The 26,842-nt window shown below is 46.2% G+C and overlaps 2 protein-coding genes across 7 annotated transcripts in view; both read left to right on the top strand.

The window, feature by feature from the left end:
• The window catches only part of TMEM87B (transmembrane protein 87B), a 52,895-nt gene extending 48,848 nt beyond the window's left edge, over window positions 1–4,047 (top strand). For all 4 annotated transcript variants that reach the window (XM_061156057.1, XM_061156060.1, XM_061156058.1 and 1 more), the window contains one exon: window positions 749–4,047. In XM_061156057.1, the coding sequence (XP_061012040.1) occupies window positions 749–808 (60 nt within the window). In that variant the 3' untranslated portion in view covers window positions 809–4,047. The remainder of the gene's footprint in view (window positions 1–748) is intronic.
• An 8,393-nt stretch (window positions 4,048–12,440) lies between these two features.
• The window catches only part of FBLN7 (fibulin 7), a 55,593-nt gene continuing 41,191 nt past the window's right edge, over window positions 12,441–26,842 (top strand). The window contains exons 1-2 of one of the 3 annotated variants that reach the window (XM_061156340.1): window positions 12,441–12,598; window positions 13,098–13,192. In XM_061156340.1, coding sequence (XP_061012323.1) covers window positions 13,118–13,192 — 75 coding nt within the window. In that variant the 5' untranslated portion in view covers window positions 12,441–12,598; window positions 13,098–13,117. Of the gene's footprint in view, window positions 12,599–12,977; window positions 13,193–26,842 lie in introns of those variants that run through there. The other 2 variants (XM_061156342.1, XM_061156339.1) reach the window with 2 other exon arrangements.

Genomic DNA, 26,842 nt, shown 5'->3' on the forward strand with positions numbered 1-26,842 from the left:
CTGTGTACATAAACCTTGCTACAAAACCATTGCACTCGACCTATTTGCAGAATCAAGTAGCAGCAAAGACGCAGACATAGAGAGCAGACTTGAGGACACAGTGGGCAAAGGGGAGGGTGGGATGCATTGAGGGAGCAGCACTGAAGCGTATATTGCCATATGTGAGACAGACAGCCAGTGGGAGTTTGCTGTGTAGCACAAGGAGTTCACCCTGGTGCTCTGTTGACAACCTGGAGTGGGGGATGGAGCGGGGGTGCGGGGGCAGTTGGGGGGTCACGAGGGAGGGCACATACGTATCCCTGTGCTTGATTCATGTTGATGTATGGCAGAAACCAACACAACATTGTAAAGCAACTGTCTTCCAATAAAAAAAACAGTCAATAATTATGCCCCCCCCCCCCAAAAAAAAGACCTTTGGACTCCAGGATTTATAACTACAGACATATATACCATGGAATTACTCTTAAAGGGGCATTTGTGGTATTCATTTGATAAATGATTGATTTCTAATTTCAAAAATACATAAACTGGTAAAGTCAGACAAATACCTGGATGATTATACACCATAAGTAGAAGTCTGGATTATATGGTTTTTATTTTTTGTATCTAATATTTCTATGTATATTGTGGCATGGAAGGCACAAAATTGTGACTACTTTATAGTGACTCTGTAGAGAATTGTGTTAGGTCTTGGAAGAAGCATCAACATTTTGATGAATATCTCCCCCCCCCCCCTTTTTTTTTAAAGGAAATTATGACCAGATCTGAAATGGCAGAAAAAATGTTCTCTTCCGAAAAAATAATGTGATGGAACCCATATAAATGAAACCTATGTAATGATGAAGGATTTCCTCAAGACTAAAAGAGAGCTTTGTTTTGATATAGTGCAACAAGTTTTTATTGCATCATCTTGGAAATCTATGTATGAAAATTAAGAATTCAGATGGTAGAAGGGTTCTGTAACCCTTTTTAAACTGACCCTTGAGTGCCAGTTTCATGTCCATTAAATTGCCTACTTGGCAATGATCTGAGAGAAGTATTGTAATAAAGATAGATTCCCAACTACCCTTAGCTGATGGGTGGCAGACATGTGGATTTGGGCATGTGGGTTCTCTTTTTTTTTTTTTCCTGAAAAATATGACAATTTAAAATAACTTACATTACATCAATGTTCCTATTGTTCTGCTGAGCTTCAAAACAGTGATATGATTCTTCTGAGATGTGGTTAAAGCAGTGTCTCCATCTATTGGGTTTATAGTTATAAGTTACAATAATAATTCTCTTTGACTTTCATGCTGAAGTGATTTGGTAATATTGAGTTGGCCAAAAAGTTCATTTGTTCCATGAGACGTTACAGGAAAACCTGAACGAACTCTTTTGCCAACCCAGTAAGTGAAACTCGATTAATGTTGGAACATAAGGATGTATATATGGGTAGTCTTGCTCTGGGTGTGATGTGTGTGTGTGCACAGGTCTGTGCAAAGGCCTTGGGTGCAGCTCACACCATGCACATCAAATCGTTGATCTCTGAGCTCAGGGGAACACAGTTCACGGAGAGAGAGGTCCCTTATGAAAATCTGCTCCACCTGTCCCCTCCCTTAGGCCAGGTGTGAACGTACTGCTGCTGAATCTGCAATGGGACAGGTGGGGTCACCTGGCCACGTGGTTCCACTGGAGCACTTCCTCCCAAGCAAGCTGGGAGGCTCATTACCAGTGAGCCCTGAGGAAACTAGAACCTTCTATATCATCCTAGCATGTTTGGTTTTGTAATAATACATGTATTTAACTGTATAGTAAGTATATCACTATTAATCTTGTAATTAATTTTTTAACCTTAAATGACCTTTTATACATTATTTTATTATATATGTAATGTGTGATTTGAAAGTTTAGAAAAAAAATTTTTTTAATGCAGAGCATGCTAAACTTGAAAAGCCATTGGAAACAGTGTGACGGAAATGGTAGCTGTTTTGCTGCTTTCCTGACCAAAGATACAAGGCTAGTGGATATTTAGAATAGGAATTAAAGTTAGAATCTTCTGTGTCTTTCTTTGAAGGAGTTCTAACCTTGTGGAGTTGAGGATGACTTCAGAGTTTTTGATGAAGAAGCATCAAAGTCTTAACCAGTACAAACACTTGAATTATAACCTTCCTTTATTTTTTTCTTTCCCATAGTGAAGCCACAAAACAAAATGGTTTTTTTCAAAAGCCTAACTTTTGAATTGGTTTCTCATTTACTCATTTCATAGGGGTTAGTTTAAAAAAAAAAAAAAAAAGATTTCTAGTAGTAATGCCTCTTGAAAGGTACTTTCAGCTGTATTTTCAATAGTGAATATTGGACCCTGTTGTAGGGAGAAAGGCGTGGCTTTCATCATGCTTTTGCTTTGGGATATCCTTCCCAAGAAAAGAATGTCTAACAATGTAGGTTCCCTTCCTTATTTCTGTTTCTGCCACGATAATGGACTCCACCTGAGGTGCTTCCCAGCGTTTATGTCCATTTGAGCGCGGTGTATATTTTGCCCTCAGCCCAGTTGTTTCCGAGCTGGAGGTGGCCATTTCCGTCTTGTTCCTGACATTTGTATCTGATACCACTCCCCAGATTTTGAAGCAGATTGATCCCCAACTCACATGGCTCCAGCTGGATTCTGAAATGCAGAGCCCTGGGCTCCCAGCCGCAGAGGTGATGGGGTGTGAGGAGGGAGTCAGGGGGAAGTGTGCCGGGATGGGGTAAACGCCTCCGACGTAACCTGGACGGTGCTGATGAAAACACTTCTCTCTGCATCTGGCAAGACAAGCAATGCTGTGCCTGTGTGGCTCAGCTGCGCACCAGCATGTGGACTTCCCTCATCATCTCAGAAGGCAGTCTTTTCTCCTGATAGCCTCCTCAGAAGTGTTTTCCGAAGGAGGTACACTGTGTCTGTCACCCTCAGCGGTCAGTGTGTTGTCCACTGATGACTCACAGCCTGAAGCAGGTATCAGAGGGCCTTCTTGGCCCCCTCACGTGGCCGGGAGGGGGCGCCCCAGAACTGTAGCCTTAGATCTTGTGAAGGACCCCGGGGAGAAGTCACACTCGGGAACACTGTTACAGCTCATCACCGTTGCTTCTGCTCAAAGATCGCAGAAACTGGTGGCCAGGGTCTTTGAGGCTGCCACACCAATTTATTCTTAGGATGCCATCAGGGTGGGTCTCCCTGTGATTGCATGGATCTGAGGGTAAGAGTCCAATTCTTTGTGTTTCTAGGCAAAATGCCTACGTGTTCTTACTGTGCCATTTGTGTTAGATTTCTGTGATGTATGAAGTTGGCCTAAAAGGGAATTTTCATGTTTTAAGTTAGAGGAATATTAGTATCTGCTTTCAAGGAAAGTTCATTTCAAAAATAAGGAAAAATAGATGAATGTGTGAATTTTTTGAGCCCAAGAGATAAGATGTTCCTACACTTTTCCTGTGAAGAAAATATTTAAAATCTTTCACATATCCTATACAGAGTACTAGACTTCCCCACTCTAACACAGTATATTTGCACTACTGAAATGTGAAGACTGAAGATTGTAAAAGATGTACATGTGATTGGTTTTTATATCTTTTTTAAAAAGGGGGTTTGAGTCTGCTGCACTAGACTATACATAACTGGTTTATGAGACATGTTATACTAGCTTTATAAGCCCCTAGTGTTGGAACTTGTGTCTTGGTATGATCAACAATGTGTGATAAGCAATGCAAAACACCAAGCCTTATAAGAAAGAAGTTTAATGTATTGGTCAAAGTACTAAAGAATGTATTTAAGTGACAAAAGGAGATTTAAAGACATGTATATTATAACATAGGAGCTCAAGAAGAAACTTCTTTAGAACTAGGAAAGCATGTATTTGGGAAGAAAATTTAGGGGCTAAAGTTGTATATTTTTTATTTAAGAAATTAAATTATTGTATAATTTGGAAGACGTTGCTTTGAATGTAGCACAAAACTATTTCAAAGATTTTTATTTGAAAAAAACTGATGTATTTTTGTGCCTTAATATTTGTTCTGACAATAAAATGCTTTCTGAGATTTTGGATGATTGATTCTTGGTAATATCTATGAGTACTAAAATTATTAAAATCTACAGGAAATGTAGACTCTGATAGATAGTAGGACATAAACTTCTCAAAAGAGGAGGAACAACTAACAAACAAACATGGACAAGTGTTCAACCTCAGTAGTGACAAACGTGAAATGAAAGGAGAAATTTTTAAAAACTCAAATTGATATGTTTATACTACTAAGAATTTGTAACAATTGTTTTGCTTTCAGTGTTTAAGGAAATGAGCACATCAATAGTTCCAGGCTCCTCTGTTCATGGGATTTCCCAGGCAAGAATACTGGAGTGGGTAGCTATTCCCTTCTCCAAAAGATCTCCCTGACCCAGGGATCAAACCCATGTCTCCTGTCTCCTGCATTGCAGGCTGGTTCATTACATTCTGAGCCACCAGGGAAGCCTGGCTTCTGCATAAAAATGTTTAGCATTATTTAAAGTAGAAGAAAAAATAAGCAAACTAAACATCACAATAGAATGGTTAAGGAATTATAGTTTAACCAGCTACTCTGCAACCATTACATTAAGAAGACTATATAATAACATAGAAATGTACTTACAAGAGATAGGGCACTTCCCTTATGGCAGTGGTTAAGAATCTGCCTGCCAATGCAAGGGACATGAGTTTGATCCCTGGTCCAGGAAGATCCTACATGCCATGGAGCAACTAAGCCCACGCTCCACAACTACTGAGCCCGTGAGCCGCAGCAAGAGAAGCCCCCGCTGTGAGGAGCCCGGCAGCACAGCTAGAGTGGGCCTCGCGCACCCGAGCTGAAAACCCGTCCACAGCAGAAATTTTCAAAAATATAAAGTTACATGTGAACTCATGTAAACACCAAGTAGAGAAAAGACTGAGTGACAACAAATCACAGGGGTGCTTAGAGTGTTTAGGTTCAGCTAGGCTGTAAATAATTATTCAGTTACATTTCAAGAGGCTAAGACAAAAAGTTAATTTTTCCTAACTTGTAGGATAGCTGCAGAGGTGAGCAGGGCAATCCTGCTCCACACGATCCTCCGGGGGCCCAAGGTGTATTTTCATCCTGTGGGCCCACCATCTCCTGGGCCTGCCATCTGCATCCAGCCAGCAGAAGGGGAGAGCTGCTCCAGGCCCGGGGTTTTGTAGGGCAAAAGAGTGGTGCCCGTCACTGAGCACATTTCATCAGCAAAACTCGGGTCACAAAGCCACACCAAACCGCCAGGTGGACTGGAAAATAGCGTGAGCCGAATGCCTGTTTGCTATTTTTTTTTCTAATGATCTGTTTATTTTTTGTCTGCTTCCCTGGCGGCAGTGAGTGGGGGCCGCTCTCTAGCTGCAGCGTTTGGCTTTCTCCCTGTGGCGGCTTCTCTTGGGCACCAGCTCCAGGGCCTCCAGAGCACAGCCTTAATAGTCGTGGCTCACCGGTTTACTTGCTTCGAGGCATGTGGGATCTTCCCGGATCAAGGATGGAAACTGTGTCTCCTGGGTTGGCAGGCGGATTCTTTTTCACTGAGCCACCTGGGAAGCCCTGGATCATCACATATATGTATCAAAATGTAAATAAACATTCCACCTTTTGTGACCCAAAATGAAGGGAGGGAGAGGGAGGAAAGAAAGTGCCTAGTGCCCAGGCCTTCTCAAGACAGCTAAGGTTATTCTAAAAAATTCAACGGTGATTGTTGTACACGTTACAGAGACAGCTCAAACAGAGACTCCTCCATACAAAATGCAGACACATTCTGAGGTTTATTTATGTGTGCTAAAATGAAGTTACCTGGGCTTCACTGGTGGCTCATTGGCAAAGAATCTACCAGCCATTGCGGGAGACCTGGGCTCAGTCCCTCGTACAGGAAACTAAGCCCCTGAAACTACTGAACCTGAGTTCAGGGTTTAGGGTTAGCAGCCCCTAAATACTGAACCTGAGCTCCAGAGCCCAGGAGCCACAACTACTGAGCCCGTGAGCTGCAACTACCCCAGCCCGTGCACCTAGAGCCTCTGCTTCACAACCAGAGAGGCCACCGCAAAGAGAAGCCCCCCACTTGCCATAGTTAGAGATAAGCCGGCACAGTCAAAAATTTAAAAAGTTTAAAAAAATGACATTACCCAAGGCACGTCCTATGCCCCTTCAATGACAGTGGATTGACAGCTAAATTCCTACTAACATCACCTGGTATGGTACTGAATTCAGATGTAAATAATTTTGACAACAATTCCTTTAAATCATTTTGGGAACATAATAAGAAGCTGCTCAAGAACCCTGGCGTGCTACAGTCCATTGGGTTGCAAAGAGTTGGACATGACTTAGCAACTAAACAACAACAAAATAAGAAACTGCAATGCAAGTTTCTGTACACGAATACTTTTAACCCTACCCAGCAGAATGTGCCAAACTATGTCTCTGAAGAGGTCTAACCTCAACATTTTTGGTCTCTAATTCTTGCCTTTAAAAAATCTGTAAATTCACTTTTACTTACCAAATGCCAACAGAGAGGCAAATTTTAGTTTTAAAAAATGTACACTGAGTGCCACCACCATGACAAAAAAAAAGGGACCAAGAAACAAGCAAACCTCCCCCTAAAAACTAAAACCCCTTCTCATTTTGGTGTTTCTAGTCTCTTTCAGAATTAGAACTTGAAAGCTTGGAAGGGGCCTCTGTGCATTTTACAGATGAGAAAATGAGGAACAATTGACTCCAGGTCCCTCTGGCCAGATTTTGCTTTTCTCAGCTCTGGATCCTCAGGGTCAGAGGGAGAGAAGTGTCACAGGAGGGTTGAACTGCACATCAAAACTCAAAATATACTTTCTATGATTTGCTTATCCCTTGCTTCCTCATTTTATATTACTGTATTATCTTTCACTCTAGCCTCCAAATTCTTATCTCAACATGAAGTCATAATTCTGATTCTCTGCTTATTCATTTGATAAGTGGACATTTCCTTGAGGCATAGTAGAGTCCAGAAAAGACAGTGTCTATTTTATTTTGTTTTGGTTTTTTAAATTTAAATTTATTTTTAATTGGATATTTTATTTGTAACACTACTGAACATACTGATAAAATATTCAATCCTTAAGTTTTAATTTGCTTTTTTAAAAAATTAAATGGAGCATGAAGAAGCTGGACTTTTCACTAAGAAATTACTTTTTAAATAATGCATTTATGATTATAAAATGCATGTGTAGATTTCAAGTTCTGATAATGGGGAAGTACCTCCTTTTGACTGCCCAGACAACAACTCTAGATACAATTAAAATAACTGTGTTGGCGACATCAGAGAGAGGGAGGAGCAGGGACATACTGGAAATGCTATTCAATAAAGGGAATCGCGCTGTGCATTTCCCGTTTTTATGGCTTTTACACTCGGAGCAGGCCACAGCGTGTCACGTGGAGATTAAACCCAGTTATAAAGCCTGAATCTTCCTGTTGAATTGGAAGATAGCAATTAGAAGAACCACAGTAGCTAGAAAGGGAGAGGATTGTTGAACGAGAGAACCGAAGGAAGCAAGCACCCCTTCTGTGTGTGCTGCGCTCTGCTTAGCCGCTCAGTCGTGTCTGACTCTGCAACCCCAGGGACTGCGGCCTGTCGGCTCCTCTGTCCCTGGGGATTCTCCAGACAACATACTAGAACAGGTTGCCGTGCCCTTCTCCAGGGGCTCCTCCCAACCCAGGGATCCAGCCCAGGTCTCCTGCAGTGCAGGCAGATTCTTTACCACTGAGGCACCAGGGAAGCCCACATTCTGTGTTCAAACTTCCCAAACCACGGGCTCGCCCTGAACTGCGCTTTATGGTGCAGACTCTAGGCTAAAGCACAGATGGCCAGCAGGCACACGAACAGATGCTCAGCGTCACTGATCATCAGAGAAATACAAATCACAACCACAATGAGCTATCACCTCACACCTGTCAGAATGGTCATCATCATGCGTACCACAAGTAAATGTTGGCCAGCATGAGCACACTGTTGGTGGGGATGTGAATGGGTGCAATCACTATAGAAAATAGTACGGAGGTTCCTCAAAAAACTACAAATAGAACTGTCATCAGTCAGTCAGTTCAGTCACTCAGTCGTGTTCGACTCCTATTGACCCCATGGACTGCAGCATGCCAGGCTTCCCTGTCCATCACCAACTCCTGGAGCTTGCTCAAACTCATGTCCATCAAATTGGTGATGCCATCCAACCATCTCATCTTTTATCGTCCCCTTCTCCTCCTGCCTTCAATCTGTCATATGATCCAGCTATTCCACTCCTGGATATATATAGGAAGAAAATGAAAACAATAATTTTAAAAGATACATGCATTCCAGTGTTCGTAGCAGCATTATTTACAATAGCCAAGATGTGGAAGCAACCTAAGTGTCTACCAACAGGTGAGCAGATAGAGGGGTATCACTCAGACATAAAGAAGAATGAAATTCTGCCAATTTTGCATTGCAGTGTGTACCTCCATCTGCATTTATCTAATTTTTTTTTCTCATGATTAGATTGAAGTTACCCATTTTTGGCAAAAGAATGTCATAGAAGCCACACATGTTTGTGCCTCAGATCAGGGGGTACAGGATATTGCCTCATTGATCTACTGTAAATTTAAAATTTTCCCTTTCTAATATATGTAGATACTTGGGGGAAGATACTTTGAGCCGATGCAAAATTCCTGTTTCTGCTTAAATACTTACTCACTGATTTCAGTATCCATTGGTGGATCATGCCTGCAGCAGTTATTACTGCAGTGCTTGAATGGTACTTTTCTAACTTTCACACTTTTTTTCTATATTTACTGATTGTAATTTTTCTATAAAGAAGAGTTGTTTCTCCTCCCTTTATTTTTATTCAGCTATGTATTTATATCCTCATGGGCTCATAGATTTGGTTCTACTTCATGAAACAGAAACCCAAATACCAGTGACTTAACCCAACAGGGGTTTAATGTTTCTTAGGTAACAAGACATCCGGGAGAGGCCCAGTACTGTCATGTCTCAAAGAAATCATTAAGGAAGCAAGCTCCCTCTGCTTTCTTTTTTTAAAAAAGATTATTGAAGTATATTTGATTTACAATGTTGTGTTAGTTTTTGCTGTATTTGTGACTCAGTTATACATCCATATATATACACAAATGTATATATGCATTCTTTTTCACATTCTTTTCCATTATCACAGGATATTGAATATAGTTCTCTGTGCTATATAGTAGGACACTGTCATTTATCCATTCTCTATGTAACACTCGCATCTGCTAATTCCAAACTCTCAATCCATCCCTCCCCCACACCCCTCCCCACTTGGCAACCACAGGTCTGTTCTTTGTGAGTCTGTTTTGTAGATAAATTCATTTGTATCATATTTTAGATTCCATATATAAGTGATATCACATGGTATTTGTCTTTTGCTTTCTGATTTCACTTAGTATGATACTCTCTAGGCCCATCCATGTTGCTGCATTATTTCATTCTTTTTTATGACTGAGTAGTATTCCATTGCATATATGTACCACATCTTCTTTTTCCACTCATCTTTCAATGGACATATGGGTTGTTTCCCTGACTTGCAAACTGTGACTAGTGCTGCTATGAACATATGCCTTTTCTCTCTCTAAACCTGCGTTCTAAGCACTTGACTATAATCTCACAGTCATGGAGTTGCTGCTGCAATTTCAAGCATTGGGTCCACGCTCTAAGCAAGAGGAAGAAGGACACACATCTTTGAGACTGTTTCTGTTTATCAAGAAACTGGGCCCGTCTGCTAAGCTTTACTTACATCTCATTAGTCAAAACTGGGTCGCACAGCCAAGGGAGTCTAAAGAGGTAGTGCTGGGGGTATTTTTAACTGGGTATATCACAGCCCTAGGCCAAGGCAGGATTGATTAGTAAGGGAAAAGATTAAGAGTGTCCTCTTAGTGCCTCGGCCCGACTGTGTGTGTGCACAAGCTTCATCATGTGTCTATTCACCTCATTTCCTGTTAGAGGACAGTCTAAAGGGAAAAAATATTTTTAATTTATTGACAATGGTCACTCTATCAGTCAAAAGCCAAGAAATGGCTTGCTCAAATTAGGATAATTTGTGGACAATTTATTTACAGGATATGGACAGGATGTACAAATGCCAACCAGAGGACTGCCCTATGCCAGGGCCACTAATGAAGGCATTGTTGGTATCCCTTGGCCCAGGACAGGGGGAGGGGCTGTGGGAATGCCAAGGGAAGAGAGGGATGGAGAAGAGATTGCCTTGTAAAGAACAGTGATTTTCTGTCAAGGGACACAGCCAGCTTGACTCAGCCTCAGGACCTCACCCTTCTCCATCGGATCTCCCACTGCACATTCCCAGACTCCAAACACAACCAGAGGACAGACAGCACCCAGGGGTTTGATGCCATCCCTTCAGGTTGCCCTCCAGGGCAGAATGCATCCGGAGGGGCAAACTGAGTGTCACCTGGCAGAACTGTCCTAAAGCTAATTTTTATATACTTGCCTTTGAAAATATCAAACACTGGCCAACAAGAATAATGAGCAAATTCTTGTGTTTAGTTTCAACTGCAGCAGAAAGCGTGCTCCTTGGGACCAGACACATTCAAGTGTAAATCCTGTTTCTCCCGATTACTAACCTGATGTTTGATCTTGGGCAACTAAGCATGCTAAGCCTCAGTTTCCCAATCTGCCAAATGGAAATAATAATAGGACCCATTTTTCTGGGTTGTGAGGGGATAAACTAGAATATTCATGAAATGCTTAATAGAGGATATGGCATACAGCAGGTGCTCAAGAAATGTTGGTTCCCTTCTTATGTTGTCCCCATGCAGGACCATCAAAGTCAATTTATGCAAAGGTTAGTTTGTGGAACCCTGAGTAGCCCATGGCTTATTTTCACAGTCTGTTTGCTCTTAGCAGCCTTGGCAGGTATGGGCTGCGGAGGGGCTGTTGATGACCACAGGTCATGGGCTGTTGAGGACAGAGAGACAAGGGGCAGTACTGCGGGGGCAGAAGGTTAATCCCGACCAGACGCGAGGGCACTGGAGAGAAGTCAGCCATAGGACAAGGGAAACAAATTGGTAAGTACAAAAAAAAAATCTGTGTTGAAACTTAGGAATGCTTGAAAAGTAAAGAAGTAGAGGAAGAAAAAGGAGAAGAAGAAGGGGAATGAGAAGACGAAAAGGAGGTGGAAGAAGAGAAAGAGAATGGGGGAACAAGGGAGAAAAAGTGAGAGAAAGCAATGAAGGAAGCCAGAAACCAGGAAAACCTCTGTTCCTGTAAGCGAAGTTTCTGAAATCCTATGACTGAATATTTAAGTATTTAAAATGTGGGATGAAGGTTGAAGGTAGCCTGTTCTGGAAACAGCCCTGCTCTGGAGACCCTTGAGTCTGCAAACCATAGGCCAGTCACTCAGCCACTCCCAGCTTTTGTTTCTTCATTGGTGAACTCAGCAGTGTCTTCCAAGTCCGTGCATCCATTCAGAGGGCACGGCAGGAGAAAACTTCTCAGGCACTTCTGCCTGGCTCCAGCGCACAGCAGGCACCGGCTGAGAAACCTTGGTTTTGGGGGTGGCAGTTGCCATGTAAACATAAGTGGGATAAAATACAAAATAAACACAGCCTCATTGACCAGAAGAAATTCTTCTCTGGGGGTGGAGGAGGGGCGAATACAAAGATGGGGACACTGAGCTTTGGCAAAGTCAGCAGACATGAGCGATGGAGGCAGAAATACCAGTTTCCACAGGCTGTGGGGGGTCCGCCCCAGGCTCCTTGGCCCCCTCTACCTGGGCAGGGAGGAGCAGTGTGCTCCCAGTGTCTCCTCAAGCCGCCTCCCCAGGAATGCAGGTAATAGTACACAGGCACGCTCTCCTTCCTCCCGCAGGAAGGTGGAGGGGCAGCCCAGCCGGATTTCCTGGGTAATGTCTGCCCAGGTGGCCAGCCTGCAGCAGGCCCCTCGTTTTCCACGGGACTCCAATTTTCCCCTCTGCCTTCCAAAAGAAAACAGTTCGGCTCTAAGGCTACATAGCCTTCTGAGCTCCGTGCCTTGAGCCCTGAGTGGGCTCTGCTAAATGAAATTTGGAAAAAGGAAAAACAGATTTGAGGCTTGGCCAGACTTGGTGTGCACCATGACATCTGCAGTGTTGCCTTCTGAAAACATTCTTCCAGTAAGAACTTAAACAGTGTTTTCCAGGAGCTTGGAGCTGAGGCCATCTGGATCCTCCCACAGCCCTTGGACGAAGGGGGACGCAGACTGCTAATGTCTGTCCTTCCCAGCGGCGTGTCCCACCGAGCCTCAGCAAAGCATCCGGTGTTCCCATAACCCTGCCTCCCAGTTCAAACTGTTTCTCCTTCCACTGGGGAGTGGAGGGCGGCAGATGAGGAGGGCTGTTGGTTCTGAGTCACTGTGCGTGAGTGTTCTTGTACTCCGATAGCAGTTCTCGGGTGGAGAGCTCGGTCTAAGTTCACGAAGTCCATCTCGCGCCCACACTAGTCCTGTTTTCCGAGTGCCGTGGAGGAAGACGTCCGCGCGCGCGCGCGCGCTCTGAAGTTGGACAGACCTGGATCTGAATCTCACTTGCCGCTGGATGAGGTCAGCCTCAGTGTCCCCGGGCTGGAAAGGGGCGGGTCAGGAGCGGCCCGGCGCGGGGACGGGCTCGCGGGCCCCGCAGGCACGTGTGCGCCGCCTCGGCGGCCTCCCCCGCGAGGGCGATCAGGATGCCGGCGCTCGTCCTCTGCGTCGCGCCGGGCCTCCTCCGGGAGCCGCGCGGGTTGGGCGCGCTCCCAGGCGCATTCCTGGCCGGGCAGCCCCTCCTCCTCGGCTTTGGCCAAGGGGCCGGCGCCTCCCCGCCTCGCCGGGACTGTCTCGTGCGGGCGGCAGCGGACGCTCGTGGCCGCGGGAGCTCCAGGTCCGCGCGCGGCGCACCTGGATCCGGGACTGCGCCTCCCGAGCGCGGCGGGCCGAGCTGCGCTCCCGGGCTCCGGCTTCCCTCCCTACCCGAGCCGATCCGGGCCGACAGGGGCGGCCGCGGCATCGGTTGGGACAGCCTCGGCGGGGGCGGCAGACCAAGTTATCTCCCCTTCCCAAACAGAAAGGTTCCGGTTGGCAAAGATGGTGCCCAAGTGTCCCCGGGCGCTCTTCCTTCTGCTGCTCTTCCTCGCCTGCCCCGAATCGCGGGCTTCCCAGGTCAGTGTCCCTCCCGCCAGTTCCCTGATCCTGCTTGCAGGGGAGGCCACGCCGAGGCCGAAGGATCTGGCTCGCCACATTCCACCGGAATGCTCGGGCCGGGGGCTTGGAGCCAGGCTGGGGCTGGGGTTCCGTTCCCGCTTGTCATCGGATGCATCGCGGGCCGGGCGTCAGGGAGGACCCGGGCTGGTCTGAGCAGTTGATGCGAAAGCCTCGGTCCGCTGCGGGGAGGGGGAGAGAGAGAAAGAGAGACAGAGACAGAGACAGAGACAGAAGGCTCTGCCTGAGAAGAACTCCTGAGACGGTGGTCCTCCTCGGGTCTCCAGAAAAGCTCGCCGCTCACCCGATTAGAGTGGAGGATGTCCCCTGCCTCCAACGTCCAACACTTAAATTTCTAACGGAAATATCATTCTTCCCACCAACTTAAAAAAAAAATTTTTTTTAACACCAAAAACATTTTGTACTGGGGATATAGCCCCGGTGGCTCAGATGGTAAAGAATCTGCCTTCTTCTATGTGGGAGCCCCAGGCTTGATCCCTGGGTGGGGACGATCCCCTGGAGGAGGGCATAGCAACCCTCCACTCCAGTATTCTTGCCTGGAGAATCCCATGGACAGAGGAGCCTGGTGGGCTACAGTCCATGGGGTCACAAAGAGTCTGACAGGACTGAGCAACTAACATCATAACAGCCAATTTAAGCCTGTGGCTCCCACCACCAACTTTCTTAGCAGTTCACAGCACTTCCCAGGCAGGGGTGGGCAGGGAGGTGTCTGAAGCAGCTTCACTCTGAGCCTGGGGGACCTTAGATTTGGGACTAAGTTTCTTTCCCAAACTTACAGGCAGCTTGCCCTTAGGTTTTCTCTCCCTGACTTGTGGCTATTGGAATCCAGATGGATTTATGTACTTGAACAGATTCATTTTTACATCAAGCAGCAAGGATTGATAGTTAGTAAAAATTAAGATAAAAATGCAGATTAAAGGGACTTCCTTGACAGTCCAGTTAAGGTTAAGACTCCTCACTTCCAAAGCAGGGGGAGCTGGTTGGATCCCTGGTCAGGGAACTAAGATCCCACATGCTGCAGCAGTGCTGTAGAAAAAGAAAAAAGAATTCAGTTAAAAGTGCGCTTTCAAAGGTGAGATTGGACCTGCTGAATTCCAAGCCAGCTATCACCAGACTGGTTCTGAAAACCGGAGACCCCTCCCTCTGTGACCACGTGTTCTCTGAGTTGTAGGGCAGCTACCCCAGCAACACCATCCACGGCAATAACAGTGACGGCAGTGTGTGTGTGTGTGTTCAGTCGCTCAGTCCTGTCTGAGTCTGCGACCCCATGGACTGTAGCCCGCCAGGTTCCTCTGTCACTGGGATTTCCCAGGCAAGACTCCTGGAGTGGGTTGCCGTTCAGAAGGAAAGCTTGCCGAGTGACGGATGAACGCGTTTCTTTGCTAAGCATCTCCCAGGCTCTTTATTCTCAGAGCAGCCTTGTGAGTTGGGAACTGTCACTACCCCCATTTTGCAGATGAGGGAGCTGAGGTCCAGGGAGATTGTGACTTACTCAGGGTCACACAACCTCATCTCTCTCTCTTTGGCTCCAAGCCTTTTCCCTTCTCTACAGACTCTCACCCACGAACTGAATATCTGAACCAAGCAGGCATAGCGGTGGCCACTTAGAAGCCCTTGGGATGCAGGAAGGGAGAATTTAGTTTAGACCAAACTTGGTCCATGGTAGCGTGGAAAGGGGTGAGTTGCCACCGCAGGGAGTCACTCGGCCACCAAGCCGCAGAAGGTCCCCACAAGGAACCCACCTAGCAGAACAATGGGGTTGCCCACTGCAGATTACAAAACAGAGCCTCAGGCCCGGAGTGCACAGTCCCTTAGTCGGCCCCCACCCCGGGCCAGCAGAGGGCGCAGGGGAGACAGGATGCTGGGGGGCTCTGTCCTGCTCTTGCTCTCTCAAGGTTACCTGGACAAGGTGAGACCTTGGCAGTTCTCAGAGGTTTGCATCCACTTTTCAGACAGGGAAGTAAGCTCTTTCAGGCTGTGTTCTCGGGGGAGACCTGGGTCCCATCCCTGCCCTGCCACACCCAGGCTTCCTCAAGTTCCTTATCCTCTAAACCTTGATTTCTTTACCTGCAGAAGCACCTGCCTCACTGGGCTTGGTGAGAGGGAAAGGACGCAGAAGGGATTCTCCATGGAAGTTGGTTTAAAAATTCTAGTGAAACTGTCCCTTGCCCAAAGCCCTGTGTAGGTTGGGGAATCTCACCCCCAGTCCCTGTCTGGCTTTTCCTCATGTCTGTCCTGAGTCACTTTGAAAGACTTTTGAGATGTGCTGTTGGAGAACCGGTGGTCCTGGTGAAGGAGGGGAGGTTGAGCAGTGTGGGGATCCCATAAGTGGGGGCCCTTTTTCAACACTGCTGCCCACTCTGTGGTCTCGCCCTGGGAAGAGAACAACCTTGCTGGGGAGACAAGAAACGAAAGACGCTTAACGAAGCCCCATGCCTCACTCTTCTCCCCCGTGGTGGCTCTCAACCTCCTCGTCGGCTGTGGGATGCAGGTGCTGTAGTATTTCAGAATACTTCACTCTCTCCAAAACCTCTCCTTGAGATCAGTTGTCACAGGGTTCCAAAATCCACTGTTAGAGATTCATTCTTTTGACTGTCTACTGCCATTGGATACATTGCTTTTTAGGGTTTGTTGGGAAAAAAATGTCTTTAGTGTACATTTCCATGATTTTAACCATAGATCTATGCTCTATGTTTGGCCATCTCCACCACAGTCAGGAGAGAGAACGGTTCCACCACTCCGAAACGACATCATGATGCCCTGTGTAGGCACATGTCTGCCCACCGCAGCCCCTGGCCTCACTGATCTGTTCTTCATCATTATAGTTTTTCATCTTCATAGTGTCATATAAATGGAAGCAAAAAGTACATAGGCTTTTGATTCTGACTTCTTTAACTTAGCATAATGCATTTAAGATTCTTCCATGTCATTCTGGGAATTCACAGTTCCTTCCTGTTGCTGGGTTGTATTCCATCGTGTGGACATACCACAGTCTGTCAGCTCAGCCATTGAACTTAATGACTCCCATGCTGTCAATTCCAATTTTGGGTGACTGTAACTAAAGCTGCGGTAAACATTCCCCACACAGCTTTTTGTGGAAAGTGAACACTCATTTCTCTTGGGTAAATATCTAACAGTGGGATTGCTGGGTCATTTGGTAAATTTATCTTTAACTTTCTAAGAAGCAGCTAGGCTATATTCCATCTGGTTTTATCATTTTACGTTCCTACCTGCAATGCATAAAAAGCCTAGTTACCCTGCATCTTCACCAGCACTTAATATTATTAGGTTTGTTTATTTGTCTCCAAGTCACTCTAATGGGTGTGGAATGATATCTCATTTTGGTTTAAATGCCATTTCTCTAATGACTGATAATATTGGCATCTCTTCATGTGCTTATTTGACATTTGAATCATCTACTGGGTGAAGTGTCTATTCAGGCACTCTGCTCATTTTCCAAATGGGTGGTTTGTTTTCTTATGGTTAAGTTTTACATATTCTTTATCTATTTTAATTAGAAATCCTTTTTTCAGGTGTGTGAGTTGCTAATATTTTCTTCCTGTCTGCAGCTTGTCTTTTTTTATTTTTAAATTTTATGTTAGAGTAGAGTCCCTTTGACTGCAAGGAGATCCAACCAGTCCATCCTAAAGGAGATCAGTCCTGGGTGTTCATTGGAAAGACTGATGCTGAAGCTGAAACTCCAGTACGTTGGCCACCTGATACGAAGAGCTGACGCATTGGAAAAGACCCTGATGCTGGGAGGGATTGGGGGCAGGAGGAGAAGGGGGCGACAGAGGATGAGATGGCTGGATGGCATCACCGACTCGATGGGCATGAGTTTGAGTAAACTCCGGGAGTTGGTGATGGACAGGGAGGCCTGGCGTGCTGTGATTTGTGGGGTCGCAAAGAGCCGGACACGACTGAGCGACTGAGCTGAACTGAACTGAGAGCTGATTTACAAGCTGTGTTAGTTTCAGGTACACAGCAAAGTGATTTAATCATACATATTCGTATATCTGTTCTTTTTCAGATTCTTGCCCCATATGGGCTCTAACAGAATATTGAGTGCAGTTCTCTGTGCTCTATAGTAGGTCCTTGTTGGCTATCTATTTTATACAGAATAGTATGTGTATGTTAACCCCAAGCTTCTACTTTATCCCTCCTCCCTCCCTTTTCCCCTTTGGTAACCATAAATTTGTTTTCTAAGTCTTTGAGTTTGTTTCTGTTTTGTAAATAAGTTCATTTGTATCATTTTTATTTTTAGATTGTACCTGTAAGTAATATCATATGGTATTTCTCTGACTTCACTTCATTTAGGATGATAATCTCTAGATTCATCCATGTTGCTACAAATGGCATTATTTCATTCACTGCAGCTTGTCTTAACAGTGTCTTTTCCAGAGCAAAGGTTTGTAATGTTGATGAAGTCCAACTGATTAATTTTTTTTATTTTTATAGATTTTGCTTTTGGTTTTAAGTCTAAGAACTCTTTGACTCCAGATCATTAAAGTTTTCTTGTATGTTTTTTTCTAAAATTTTTATAGTTTTGCTTTTTTACATTTTATTCTATGATCTGTTTTGAGTTAATTTTTATATAAAGTGTGAAGTTTATGTTAAGATACATGTTTTTAAAGGCAATTCTCAATTGTAGGGGCTTCCCAGGAGATAAAGAACCTGCCTGTGAATGCAGGAGATGTAAGAGATGCGGGTTTGATCCCTGGGTCAGGAAGATCCCCTGGAGGAGGAAGTGGTAACCCACTCCAGTATTCTTGCCTGGAGCATCCCATGGACAGAGGAGGCTGGTGGGCTACAGTCCCTGGGGTCTCAAAGAGTTGGACATGACCAAGAACGTACACATGTACATATGTGGCATTTTAGTATTCAGTCTTCCAGTGACATGAAAATGACATGTCTTTCCATTTATTTAGATCTTCCTTGATTTTTTTCATCAGTATTTCAAAATTTTCAATGTGAATATGCTTTGTTAGATTTAAAATCTAAGTATTTAATTTTCGGAGCTATTTTAAGTAGTATTCGTTTTAAGGTTTTTTCATTTCCAATGCTATATTCTTAGACTGTGGAAATTCAATGGGCTTTTCTGTGTTGACATGGTATCCTTTGACTTTGTGGAACTCATTTATTAGTTATAGGGATTTCTTTTTGTAGATTCCCTCAGATTTTTTACATAAACAATCAGGTTGTCTGTAAATAGGGGCAATTTTATTTCTCCCTTTTTTATGCACGTGCCATTTATTTAGCCTGATTACACTTATTAAACTTCCAGTACTATGTTGAGTAACAGAGTGGACAGCCTTGCTGTGGGAAGGATGCGTTCAGCGTTTTTGTCTGTTTTTTAAATATTTATTTTATTTATTTATTTGCACTGCAACATGTGGGCTCTAGTTCCCTGACGAGGGATGGAACCTGGGCCCCCTGCCTTCGGAGTGCAATGTCTTAGCCACTGGACCACCAGGGAAGTCCCGCATTTAGTTTTTTAATGTTAAGTGGGATGCTAGGCTGTAGGTCTTTGTAGAAGCCATTTGTCAGGTTAAGGTTTTCTAGCCATAGCTTAATAGAGTTTTTATTATAGTTCAGTTCAGTTCAGTAGCTCAGTCATGTCCTACTCCTTGCAACCCCATGGACTGCAGCACACCAGGCTTCCCTGTTCATCACCATTTTTGGAGCCCCCAAAAATAAAGTCTGACACTGCTTCCACTGTTTCCCCATCGGTTTGCCATGAAGTGACGGGACCGGATGCCATGATCTTCGTTTTCTGAATGTTGAGCTTTAAGCCAGCTTTTTCACTCTCCTCTTTCAATTTCATCAAAAGGCTCTTTAGTTCTTTACTTTCTGCCATCAGGGTGGTGTCATTTACATATCTGAGGTTATTGATATTTCTCCCAGCAATCTTGATTCCAGCTTGTGCTTCACCCACCCCAGCATTTTGCATGATGTACTTTGCATATAAGTTAAATAAGCAGGGTGACAGTATATGGCCTTGATGTACTCCTTTTCTGATTTGGAACCAGTCCATCGTTCCAAGTCCAGTTCTAACTGTTGCTTCCTGACCTACATACAGATTTCTCAGGAGGCAGGTCAGGTGGTCTGGTATTCCCATCTCTTTTAAGAATTTTTCAGTTTGTTGTGATCCACACAGTCAAAGGCTTTGGCATAGTCAATAAAGCAGAAGTAGATGTTTTTCTGGAACTCTCTTGCTTTTTCAATAATCGGATAAACGGAGGTTGGCAATTTGACCCTTGGTTCCTCTGCCTTTTCTAAATCCAGCTTGATCATCTGGAAGTCCACGGTTCATGTACTGTTGAAGCCTGGCTTGGAGAATTTTGAGCGTTACTTTGCTAGCGTGTGAGATGAGTGCAATTGTGCAGTAGCTTGAAATTCCTTGGCATTGCCTTTCTTTGGGATTGGAATGAAAACTGACCTTTTCCAGTCCTGTGGCCACTGCTGAGTTTTCCAGATTTGCTGGCATATTGAGTGCAGCACTTTCACAGCATCATCTTTTATTACTGTGATGATATTATAGCATCATCACAGCATCTTTTATTATAAATGGATGCTGAGCCGTATCACATGCTTTTCTCCCTCAACTGATATGATCTCATGGTTATTCTTCAGTCTGTTATTAAAGTGGATAACATTGATTGACTTTTTAAAATTTACTTTAATTAAAAGAACGTTAATTGTAGTATAATTGATTTACAATGTCATGTGATTTTCTAATTTTGAAACCAGCCTTGCACTCCCAGGTAAACCCTAATTGGATCATGTCATCTTATACATTGTATATATTTCTGGATTTTGCTTGCTAATATTTTGTGAGAATTCTTGCATCTTGTTGATGAGGGATATTGGTATATAGCAGGGGTCAGCAAACTATAGCCCATATCCATATGAACCATATCCAGCCCACTGGTGCTCACATCTGGCCACGCTGATTCCCTTACATGTCACCATCGCTGGTTTTTGCACTACAACTGTACAGGTGAGGAGTTGCAACAGAGACTCTATGGGCTGCAAAGTTGGAAAATTTGACTCTCTGGCCCTGTTTCTACAGACAATTTGCTGACCCCTCATCTGTGTATTTCTTCTACTGTCTTTGCCTGGGTGTATTACCATGATAATACTGGCTTCCTAAAATGAATTGTGAGTTGTCCCCTTCTCTTCTGTTTTCTGGAAGAGACTCCATAGAGGTGGTGTCAGTTCCCCTTGCAGTGTTTGATAGAATTGACTAATGAAACCATTGTGGGCTTGGAGATTTCTTTTCTGGAAGATTCTTAACTATGGATTTTCTTTGACAGATACAAAACTACTTAGGGTAGCTTTTTTTTTTTTCCTTGGGGGTGATTTTTGGTAGTTTGTGGCTTTCAAGAAATTGTTCCATAGTCATCTCTCTCTTTCTCTTGGGGCAACTGTTTTCAAATGCCCTGGAAATTATTCCACATTTCTAAATAATTGATCTCCTGTAATGACAGAGGAGTACTTTGTTCCATTGTTCGCTACAGAGCTAAATAACCTACCACGATTAATTTTCTTTCTTGTGTAACTTTTTGGTTTCCCTCAAAGTTTTTCTCCTTTGCCCTATCCGTCCTCTACATAAGCACAGTAGTTTCCAAAAATTTCTTTCCTGGTCCCTATTCTGCCGGGCTCCTTGCCCCTGGATTCCAGTTTTGCTGAACCTTCTCTTGGCTCATAGTCCTGCGGCTACCCAGGGACTTTGGCCTGGACTGGAGTTTACGTTTTCTGGATCATATGCCTTCCTCTTTCTTGGCTTCTTCCCTAGTTTTGTTGAACACATTGTCAGGAAAATGATGTTTTAATTCACTATCCTTGTCCTTCCCGAGTCACTTTCCCACTGTAGATGTTACACTTGTCCTTCTTTGAAACTTTAAAGCGGACAATGGTAGCACCATTATCCCCACGCTGTAGACGGGGAGCCTGAGGCACCCGAGACAGTAGCAACTGAATCCTTGTATTAGGATCAAAGCCCGCGGGAGGAGCGAGAGGGGGAAAAGATGCCCCATCCCCGGTACCCCACTGACTGAGACGGAGGGAAGGGAGGTGGTGAGGGTTCGATACCTATTCCCTGGTCTGAGAGCGAATGAGATGAAAAAGGGTGGAAATATGAAAATCTGAGCACGTTCCATCCTGGTGTAGTGTTGTTACCAACCAGGGTTCTTGGCCTTCCCCAATCCATAGAGATTGACTAGAGACCAGGCAAGTTCAGACAAGGCTTTTTGGGGCCTCTGCTGCAGCAGGTGGGGTCAAGAACAGGTAACAATTTCCCTTGCTCACTCGCTCCCCAAGGGAATGGGAAAGCTTGTTCCTTATCTGGGGGTGTAGGTGGGTAGGAGTGTGACCAGCGGTCGGTGGGAAGGGTGGCTTAGGTACTTTGTCCGCCCCCCTGGTGGTGCAGAGTGCAGAGGGCGTGCAAGGTACCCTGCTTTTGCTCCAGGCTCCTCAAAAGTGGAGTTGGGCCTTTTGGTCTCTATACCCAGAATTTGCCCCAACTGTGCACGCACGCAGTTATTCTTAGTCTCATACAGTTTCTTTGCATTTCCCTACTTGAGAAGAGTTGTGTCCAGCGCTGCAGGGTCCCAGGTCCCAGCCCGTCTCAGTTGTGGTCAGTTTATCAATGTCAATTCTGTTGCCAGTTTAGACGGATCGCCTGGGGCTGTCTGGAGCCTAGGTTGGGATGGATTGTTGTTCACTTCAGAGCTCAATGTGAAAGAACACCATGCTTGATTAGAGAGGTATCTGCCATGCTCGTAGCACCAAGAGTATTTGCCAACCCTGCTGCAGGGTTTTATAACCAGTCCTTTTATTAGAGGGCTTCCCAGGTGGTGCTAGTGGTAAAGAATCTGAGTGCCAATGCAGGAGATGCAAGAGACTTGGGTTCGATCCCTGGGTCTGGAAGATCCCCTGGATGAGGAAATGGCAACCCACCCCAGTATTCACGCCTGAAGAATCCCATGGACAGAGGAGCCTGGTGGGCTACAGTCCACGGGGTCACAAAGAGTCAGACACAACTGAAGCGACTGATCACCCTGTTTTAGAAGGATACGTGGAGATGAACCACAGCTACCAGGATGTGTGAATCATTCAAATCAAAGATGAGTTATTTCATAAAACTCATATTTGATGCCTGCCACGGCCCATGGGCTTCCTGGTGGCGCACATGGTAAAAAATCATGTGATTGATATGTGCGAGACCCGGGTTCGATTCTTGGTCAGAAAGATCCAACTGAAGGAGGGCATGGCTACTCACTTCAGTATTCTCGCCTGGGAAATCCCATGGACAGAGGAGCCTGGTGGGCTACAGTCTGTGTTGTTGCAAAGAGTCAGACACAACTGAGTGACTAACACTTTCACTTTCATGGCCCACTCACCGAGAACCAAACAGACAAGGATCCTGCATTTGGTTCTGATCAAGCTACTCTGGGTCTGGAATTGGCTGATCAGGTCACCAGTTTGAGCAGGACTCAGCTCAGCTATTCTGCTCACGGGCTCCAGGCTCCACTCGCTAGGCCTGGGCTCCTCTGGGTCTGTGGACAGATGCCGGGGTAGCCACAGCTGGGTGGTCCAGGGTGCCTCTGCTCCATGCAGTGCCCGGTCCTCCAGCAGGCTGGCCTGGGCTTTCCGCACGTTAGAGAGTAGTCGAGGGCTAAGCCTAGCAGAATGCACCAGTCTTCCTGAGATGCTGGTCTGCCATGAAGCTAAGATTTCGGTTTCAGTCAGGTGGGGTGGGGCCAACAGATCAGGAGACAGTGCTGGGGAAAAGATAGCATGTTATTAATACTTAGAGTTCTCGAGAGAAGGGGGTCACAGAGAAAACATCAGACAGAGAGAGGGATGGAAACTTCGGGAAAGCCTGTACTGGGGGTCTTGAGGAAAGGAATGGGTGAGACGGGGTAAGGACACTAACCGAGTTAGGACTGGCTAGTTGAAATAATGTGAGTGAGATGGTAGTATAGGGCTGTTGCTGGTTGTATGTTGCTGGACCCTGGGGTTGTTGGTGGGGCGTGGTTAGGGTGGGATGTTAGTGTCTCACAAGTGTCAGACCAGATAATCAGGGGGATGGGCTCAGGTTTGGTTGGTTTGCCACCTAAGGTGTGCTGGGCATGGGCAAGGAGGGTCTTGTGTTGTTTGCTGCCTCTAGGAATTTGCTAGCCCCTCCCCACCAGAGGGACAGTCCATGCCAATTCAGCACAGCCCCAGATGTCAAAACATCAGATTCAGAAACTAGACAGTGAGGTTAATCCAGAGCCAGCCTTGGAACTGGTCTATCGCTGCCAGTGTGTTCTGCCGGCCAAAGCAAGTCACCAGACCTGCCTGTATCCGGAGATGGGAAAACAGACGGCCCCCTGGATGGGAAGACCAGCAGAGCCTCTTGCGGGGAGGGCGAGATCGCCATTCTGCATACCTTCATCAGTACTGACCCATGGATTCACTCCCCACAGGCACAGTGTTTAGACAAACGGGTGGGCTCAGGGTGAGGATGGTTGACCAGAAGGCCGTCCTGGCATCTTCCCCTTTCTCCAGCAGCCTCCATCTTTCCTTGGCACCTTCAGCAGTGTGACTCTTTCCCAGTCCTGTCAAGGACTGCCCTGATTGCAGTGAAGAGCAGAGATCCCTTTGCTCCACTGGGGCAGTTTCTAGCCCTCAGGGGCATTGGTCAGTGCAGGCTGAGGGTGTGGACCGGAGGGGACCAGCTGGGGAAGGGGACAGTGCACTGGGCCCTTGGGCTGGGCTGGACTCTTCCAGGTAGGAGCTGATGCCCTCCTAGGCCTGCTCACCCTGGCAGTCCTGTTGGACACCTGCCTTGGTTCTTGGCAGACCAGCCAGTGCCCGTGGAGCGCTCCCCCCGCCACTGGGGCACCAGTCCTCCTTACACACAGCCACCCTGACCGGCCTCCTCATCAGCTGCCCCAGGAGGAGTGTCTGTCTATTGCGTGTGGACAGAGACTGGATGATGCCCCTCATCAGTAGGGACAGTGGTGGGACTGCTAGGGTTCTACAAACCTTCCCCAGGCTTGTGCAGCCCTGGGGCCACAGGGCAGACTCCCTGGGTGGATAGAACTTTCTTTGTCCTTTCAAAGTCTCCACCCGAGTCATCCCTGCTTCTTTGGGACTGCCTGAAACTTAAAATAAGGACATCACAGACTTTTTCATTTAAAAGAAAATTGTTGTCATTTAGTTGCTCAATCATGTCTGACTCTTTGCGACCCCATGGGCTGTGACCCCCCAGGCTCCTCTGTCCATGGAATGAATATTCCAGACAAGAATACTGGAGTCGGTTGCCATTTCCTTCTCCAGGGGATCTTCCCGACCCAGGGATCAGGGTCTCCTGCACTGCCAGCAGATTCTTTACTGTCTGAGTCACCAGGGAAACCTCTAACACATGAGTACCTGTAGGTAAAAGAAGACAAAACACAAAACTACGTTCAGAAAAACATCAGACACCTTCAGCCATTTACACCGTGGTGTGAAAACATACAGACTTGTCAGTATCAGCTTGGAGCGCTTTCTCTGCGTAATTAGAGGTTTTACTTTCCCAGAAGGAATCTAAGTAGTAAGATAATGTGCTCATTCAACAAGTATGTCCTGAGAGCCTGTCCTGCCAGGTGCTGTCCTGGGTCTGGGGAGCAGCCTGTCTGTGTTCTGGCTCCCGCTCTTCCTGGCTGAGCGACCTGGGGCAAGTGCCTGCCTCTTGTGAGTCAGTGGTCCCCTCTGAGACCCTGTCTCATGGGGCCATAGGAGGACGAAGTGAATGACACTCAGAGAACGGGTCTTAGTGTGTGACACAGACCCTGCTCTCACGTGGCTCGCCAAGCATGCGGAGAAAAACAGGACAGGCCGGAAAGTGTCCAGAGGCAGACAGTGGAAATGGGGAGTTGTATTGGAGGGTGGCCAGGAGGCTGCCCTACACTCAGCGGGCAGGTAAGGGCTCTCTGAGAAGGGCGCTTCTGGTGAAAGTGGAAAGACTGACTTTCAAGGACCGGGGGCAGAATCTGGACAGAGCACAGGCCCGGTTCACAGGCCCTGCGGTCGAAATAAACTTGCTAAGCTACACGGAAGCTAAGGGCTTCCCAGGTGGCACTAGTGGTGAAGAACCTGCCTGCCAGTGTCGGAAACATAAGAGACACTGGTTCGATCCCTGGGTCGATGGGGGTGATCCCCTGGAGAAGGAGATGGCAACCCACTGCAGTGTTCTTGCCTGGAGAATTCCAAGGACAGAGGAGCCTGGCGGGCTGCAGTTCATAGTGTAGCGAGGAGTTGGACACGACTAAAGTGACTCAGCATGCAGCAGAAGGTGTGTGGGGAAACACAGAGGTCTGAATGTTGGAGCCCAGGAGGTGTCCGATCTGGACACGGTTGAAGGTGGCAGGGCTTGACCACACAGCTTTGGAAGCAGAATAATGCTCCCCCCACCTCCCAAGATATCTATGTTCTTATCCAGGAAATCTAAGAATCTTACCCTGATTTTAGTGTTGGAGTTCTACCAGACTGTAAGATAATAAATGTGTTGTTTTAAGCGGCCGGGTTTGTGCTGATTTGTTAGAGCAGCAACAGGAAAAGAATCCACCCTGTCAGTGACGTGGAGAGGAGTTTGCCTTTATTTTCATGGGTGGGGAGCCATTGGCAGGTGGGGCACAGGTCCAGGACAGGATGGTTTCCATCTCACGTCTACCTGCTCACCCAGAAATGCTTGGGGTTTTTCGCTAGGGAGGGTAGAAAGATCTGAAAGTACACCACGTCTGTTATTCAGCCCTTCACAACCGTGCAGGTGAGTTTCTCTAAGGGCGGGACTTCCGAAGCGCCTCCTCTCACGCGGGGCCACGCCCACCGCGGCCAGCACATCCTTCCCTTCCCTTCTGCCTGTGCTGCTGGCCAAGACCAGGCCCCGTCTTCCTCCACCTCTTTGCATAGCCCCAGGAGACCAGGTCAGATCCGGATAATTCACTTTCACAGGTCTCAGAAAGCTGGGGTCACGTGTGAATGTGCACACACCTGGGCCGACGTTCCCAGAAGGGTCTGTGCATGTGTGTTGGGAGGGGCTGCTGGGGCACTGAGAGGGTCCACTGGCAAACTGGGGCCTCCTCTGAGCCCCTCGTCCTGGTTCTTTTGGGCTGAAGAAATGGGCAGAATGTGCTCTTCAAAGGGTACTGGATGCGATGTGGCAGGGAAGGTAGCCCCACCATCTATCAGCCAGATACCCTGAGCCTCAGTTTCTCTAAGGTGTGAAATGGCTAGGCCGTGGTGCCCAGATATTTGGTGAAACACTAGTCCCAGTGAAGCTATTTTTTAGATGTGATGAGTGTTAAATTGTAGACTTTGAGTAAAGCAAGTTACCTTTCATAAAGAGGGTGGACTTCATCCCAAAGACTGAGGTCCTGGGAGAAGAACGGCGTTCTGCCTTCAGACAGCCTTTGGATATGCAACACCAGCTCTTTCCAGGTCTCCAACCCCCACACTGCATGAGCCAATTCCTTAAATCTCTCTTCTTCTCATTCACTACAGGAGATGTGCATATATTGAGTTGGCCAAAAAAATTCATTAGGGTTTTTCTGTAAG

This window comes from Dama dama, chromosome 11 (assembly GCF_033118175.1).
Source record: "Dama dama isolate Ldn47 chromosome 11, ASM3311817v1, whole genome shotgun sequence".
NCBI lineage: Eukaryota > Metazoa > Chordata > Mammalia > Artiodactyla > Cervidae > Dama > Dama dama.